Genomic DNA, 6,000 nt, shown 5'->3' with positions numbered 1-6,000 from the left:
TGAGTAGGAACGCCCCATTGCACACCACTAAAGCTCCCCAAGGCCAGGGACCAAGGCTTAGCCTATCTTCATAGCTGTCCTTTGAGCTGAATAGATCTTAGATGCCAGCTCCTTCAGTGCAGACATTAAAGAGGCGTGGGGAGTGCAGGTGGGGGCCTCTTGCCCAATCCCCCTGTAGCCTGAGCTGTGGAACTCATCTATTTTCTGTTCTATGAAGAAAACAGAACCCCAGATGGTGGGAGTGACTTGCCGAAGATCGCAGAAGTAGAGAGTGGCAAATGTTTTCAGTTAACATTTGTTGATTCCTTACTAGATTCAGACATTGGCGGGGGACGTGGGCAGCGGGCTTTACCGGGTGGGGCAGGAGGGTCGGGGGATTCGGGCTGTGCTGGAGCTGGGATTCAAGTTCAGAATGCAGTCTGGACCCGGGGCTGGAACTTCACCGCGGACTGGGGGCGGGGCCTCCAACTCGCGGTTCCCCACTAGCCTCCCCGGTGGCAGGAAAGTCCCGCCCCCAGACGAGAGGAGAGCAGGGATTGGCTTTCCCGAGGCCGACTGACGGGTACGGGCGTGAGCGGGGGCTGCGGCGGAGGCGGGGCCGCGAGCAGGAAGTGGGATACGGGAGGCTTGAGGCGCGCTGGCCAGCGGGTTGCATCGGCCGCTTCGCGGAGTCCCTGGAGTCACCGGGGCGATGGAGGGGCCGGGCCTAGGCTCGCAGGTGAGTGCGGCCGGGGACGACTGACCTGGGGAACTGGCGAGGCGAGGCGCGGCGGCTGTGGCGAGGCGAGGGCGTGGGTTTGAGGAAGCTCCCAGAGGGGCCTGGAAACACCGAGAAGGATGCTGGTGTTCCTCTGAGGAGACCGGGAAGCGGAGGCCTGGACAGGGGATTGAGCGCCTTCGCCAAGCCTCCCAGCCTCCGGGCTCGGGCCACAGCACCCCCTGGGGTCGGTACTCCCCCAGTGCCTGGCAGGGACCCGCTGTGGGGCCTGGAGGGGGTGGGTGGCTGTTCCTGGGAGAGGTGTCAGGTGACACACCTGAGTTGGACCCGTCGGTCTTGACCTTGGGCTGGAGTCAGTGCGGTTCTATTGATTTCCTTTTCGGCCGAGGCGCCTGGGCACCCGCCGTCGCACCACCCAGCCCTGTTTTAGCTCTGGTTCCCACACCCGTGCTTACTCCTTGAAAGAAGGCAGGCTGTTTGCTTAGGCTGGAGAAAGGGGGCTGGGAAGGGAGGTAGGGTCAGAGCTACCTGCAGAACCCCGAAGGACTCTATTCTGTGGAGGTACTACCAGAAGCCAGATGTAGTTCCAGAGAACAGAACGGGCGAGTCGGGGACGTTACAGGAGGTACTTGTTCGCTCCAAGAGAACAAGATTTTTGTCCTTTTTTGAAAAAAATAAAAATAAAAACATTAAAAAAGGCCCTTTCCCAATGCATATTGTAGCTGGTCACATTACGGTGACTAAATGAAGAATACCCAGATTCAGCCAACTTTCAGTGAGTGTTTAGCATGCGCCAAATGCTTTTATAGGCATTATTTTATTCCAGAATTGACGCATCCTTGAGAAGACGACAATCTCTAGATACAGATGAGAAAACTGAAGCTGTCTCCAGTTGGAGTGAGTTAGGTAGTGGATTTTCTGTGGCTAGCAGGATTCAAGCAGTTTGAGATGATTGGATTGCTTGGCCTCTAAAAAAAAGTCCAATCTAGAGAGTGTTTCTCATGCTCCCCCTTTCCCTTCCTTCTTTCAACAGTCTGATGTAGTTTTACGTGAGGAACAAGACACGTGGGGAGTTGTCAAGGCATTCTTAGTAGGTGTTCTTGGATTTTGACAGACAAAAATAAAAAGAGGTTTGCATGCAGACTGGATTTTACAAAAGAGTGTAGAATTTTCACATGGGAACTAGGTCTCATTTTTCCCCTCCTCAGAGTTTCAAGGAAAAGTTGACAGGAGTGACTATCGTATCTTAATTACTGCCACTCATTTACAAAAGCCTGTAAAGTGCTAAAAGTTCACTCCCTCTTGCTGAAGGGAAGGTAGCCCTGCCCCAGTTCCGTGAGAGATGGAGGGAGAGAATGATTCAGAGGTTGAAATTAGTGGGGCAAGGTAGAGATATCATTGTTGTTAATAATAATTGCTACTAAGTTTTTCAATAACTGTGTAAAGATCTTACCTACCTATGGTGCTTTACAGTTTGCAAAATATTCCCCCCATTCTTGATCTTCACTGTGACGCTGTGAGGTGGGGAGGGATTATGATGCTAGTTTTGGAGATTAGGCCTGAGGCTTAACAAATTGAAGTCATCTGTGAAAAGTCTAATAGCTGTGAAGTAACAGAGCCAAGACTTCATTTGTTCTACTGGGACTTAGGTACTGTTACAGGTGCAGGAGATAAATCAGAACAATACAGACAAAAACATTCCTGCTCTGGTGGAATTTGGTTCTGGTTCCAACTTGAGAACTGATGTTTTTTTTTGGCAGAACTTGCCAATACAGGCCTACCTTGTTTTATTGCGCTTTGCTTTGTTGTGCTTCGCAGATACTGCTTTTTTACAAATTGAAGGTAAGACCCTTCACCAGCAAAAAGATTACGACCCATTGGAGGCTCAGATGGTGGTTAGCATTTGTTAGCAATAAGGAGTTTTTAAATTAAGGTATGTACATTGTTTTTTTAGACATAATGCTATTGCACACTTAATAGACTACACTACAGTGTGAACATAACTTTTATATGCACTGGGAAACCAAAACATATACGTGACTGGCTTTATTGAGGTACTCACTTTATTGCAGGGGTTTGGAACTGAACCCCCAGTATCTCCAAGGTATGCCTGTACCATCCGGCCCCCGGTTTCCTCTCTGACCTCATTTTTTATTACTTTCTCGCTTGTTCAATTAACCCCGGCCATACTGGCCTCAAGGCCTTGGCACTTACTATTTGCTCTGTGTGGAATACTCTTTCCTCATACCCACATGGCTTATTTCCCCACCTCATTAAGGTCTTGACAGAAATGTCACCTCTGTGTGGCAAGCCCTCCCCAGTATCACCACTACCAGCAACATTCCCTAGTCTCCTTCCTTGCTTTTATCTCTCCTCAGCATTTCATACCATTTAGCATACTTACGTGTCTGGTTTGTTGTCTCTTTCCCTCCACTGAATGAAGGGCTTTGAGGACAGAGATGTTTATCTGTTGTGTTCACTGCTGTGTACCTAGCACTAGTGGGTACTCGGTAAATAATTGTACAATGAATGAACTTGGAAACTGAACTCTGGTACTTCTGTTAATGTCTTGAGAAATGTTAAAGGTTATCAGTCAGATCTCTCTTTTTGTTTTATTTGATAATCTTGCAGAACAGTGACCCTCATCAGAGTTTGCATACGGTTTTGTAGATTTGGGGTTTCTCTAAAATGAATGCCCACTGTAACTTTAAATGTATTTATTTACTATTTAGTAAAATAATTTGATTCGTGATGTCTCATGGAAATATCATATGACCCCTTATATCTTAAAGATGTTCCTGTTACCTATTGCTGTGTAACAAGTCACCCTAAAACATAGTGGTAAACCACCTATTGCCACGCTCATGGACTCTGTGTCAGGAATTTGGACATGGCATAGCAGGAATGGTTTGTTTCTGCTCCACCCTATCTGGGGCCTCTGCTAGAAAGACTCGTGAGCTGGGATGACTCAGCACCTAGGGCTGGTGCTGTCTTCACTCACATGTCTGGCAGTTGATGCTGACTTTCAGCAGGGTCACCTACATGTGGCTGGGCCTCTGCACAGCATCGTGGCTGGGTTCCAAGAGTGAGCATCTCAGGAGACAGAAGGAGGAAGCTGCCAGTTTCTAAGGCCTGGGAATCACTTCTGCAGTATTTAGTGGTGGAGAGCCATAGAGCTTCCTCTTTGAGGAAGGACATGGGCCCTCTCCTTTTGATGGAGAAGTATCAAGGAAGTTGGAGGCTTTGCTATAAAAATCACCCCAGATGTGATTTTCATAATATCATGTTATCCCCGTGGAGGAGAGTAGTCAGCTAGCTATGTGTATCTTTCTTGGTATCCCACCCCTCCTTTTGTAAATATTGTCTGTTGTGTTCACTGCCATATCCTGTGTCTAGAACAGTGCCTGGCACATAGTAGGCATTCAGTTAATATCTGATGAATGAATGAATGGATTGTAGTAGGAACTGTGTCTTACTCAATTACCTAGTTACTTAGTACTGTGATTGGTAGGTAGTAGGCGTTCTTTACATTTCCCTGAATGAATGATTAATGAAAACTCAGGAATTTGCTGGCTTCCTGAGATTTTGCTTCGTCTGTTCTGTTACCTTAACATTGTAGGTAGCCATGTAGCAGTTAAGCTTCCACTGCCAAAAAGGGTGTTTGTTTGTGCGGTGAAGTCTTTACCAGTGCACATGCCATAAATGACTCTTGTAACAGTTCCTCTTAGAACCATACAACATGGAGTTGGAAGGAACTTCATAGCTATATGACCTGCTCCTTCCATTTTACAAATGTAGAAGCTGAAGCCAAAAATGGGGTAATTAGCCACCATCATACAGTCAACATGAAATTTGAGACTTTGGCCTTGTTCTCAAGGAGTTTACATTTCACTGTGGTAAAAATGAAACAACTAGAGAATACCATAAAAATAATTGCTTGATAACTAGAGAGTAATCTCTAAGAAGGATTTTGTATCATGACATAAATTGCTTTAATCTTTGTGATGGGAATATATGGTTGATTTTTTTTAAAAAACATCTTTATGGGACTGTCTCTAGTTAGTTAACCTCTCCCAAAGCAGGTCATCTCCTTTCTCACCTGTAGCTCTTGTGGAAAATTTTGGGAAGGATCGAATCTAGAGCAAAGGGGATAACTTAGAGCTGTAGTCTCTAAACTTTATTGATCATGCACTCCTATCAGTAAAACAATTTTGAACTTCACCCCTAGAATAAAACACTATTATAATGTGAAAAGTAGGATCCAAATTTTTCATTTTTGTAAACTATCACTAATTATGAGCTGAATGGAGTGATGACTGGAGCCTGCCTGCACTGCAAGCTGGCTGGGAGCTCAGGGATCCAGCTGCACAGTACAGATCATCCAGGCGCTGACTGCAATTTATCATCACTTGTTGGCAATGGATAACTCTAACTCCTATGCACTGATGGGGATAATTCTCTGATATATGGTTGTCTGGGACTTAAAAAGTTCAGCATCCCTCTATTTGATGTACATGGGGGCTTGGGACAGGGGTCAGTCACAAATTCATACTATCATGGGGCATGTTATTGTAAGATTTGACAATATATTTCTAAATTATATTCATTCATTAATAGGTCAACATATACACATGGTAAAGTTTTAAATTAAAGATAGTAAATATAAATTTGCTTCAAGTCACCCTTTTTGATAATTTTGAATATTTTTGGAAGGAAGCTGGCATTTTTGTTTAGATTGTCTTTGTTTTTACTTTGTGCGACTAATGAAGATTACCTCTCTGAAGAGAAGTGTCAGTTCTGCCGTATTCTTGTTTGTGGGTAGCACTTATGCTGTTATTATCTCAATTCATGGCCTCTTTATAGTTTAGCTCACTTGCTCATTTTGGGAGGGCAACATAGTACTCAAATTAGTAAAGCTTAAAGAGGCCAAATTTATAATATTTTGCAGCTTTCCCTTAAAAATAAAGATCAAAGGCATTGTAATAGAATAGAAGCTTTAACATTTTTCACATTATCTAATGGGTCAGTGCATATATAGCCTTGTGCACACTTGCCTCACTTTGGAGACCATTGACTCTGAAAGCAGGCTTTGAATTTATATAATCATTTTTAGGTTTTACTCTGATCTGGATTTAGGCTCCCCCCCACCCCCCCCCCCCAAAAAATGATGACATGAATAGAAGGCACCTCCTGTTCTCTCGTCTTTACCACCGATTTTTGCCATTTAATCACATATTGCCTTCCACTATATCTCTGACTTACCTGCACTATTAGACTTAAAC

At 44.9% G+C, this 6,000-nt stretch overlaps 1 protein-coding gene across 1 annotated transcript in view; it reads left to right on the top strand.

The window, feature by feature from the left end:
- Positions 1 to 603: 603 nt before the first annotated feature.
- Positions 604 to 6,000, top strand: part of ZDHHC13 (zDHHC palmitoyltransferase 13) — a 52,179-nt gene continuing 46,782 nt past the window's right edge. Inside the window, exon 1 of the mRNA XM_079787416.1 lies at positions 604 to 718. Coding sequence (XP_079643542.1) covers positions 692 to 718 — 27 coding nt within the window. The 5' untranslated portion in view covers positions 604 to 691. The remainder of the gene's footprint in view (positions 719 to 6,000) is intronic.

Source organism: Cnephaeus nilssonii (assembly GCF_951640355.1).
Source record: "Cnephaeus nilssonii genome assembly, chromosome: 13".
NCBI lineage: Eukaryota > Metazoa > Chordata > Mammalia > Chiroptera > Vespertilionidae > Cnephaeus > Cnephaeus nilssonii.
The sequence above is the reverse complement of the archived record's forward strand: the minus strand, read 5'-3'. Positions and strand labels throughout refer to the sequence as shown.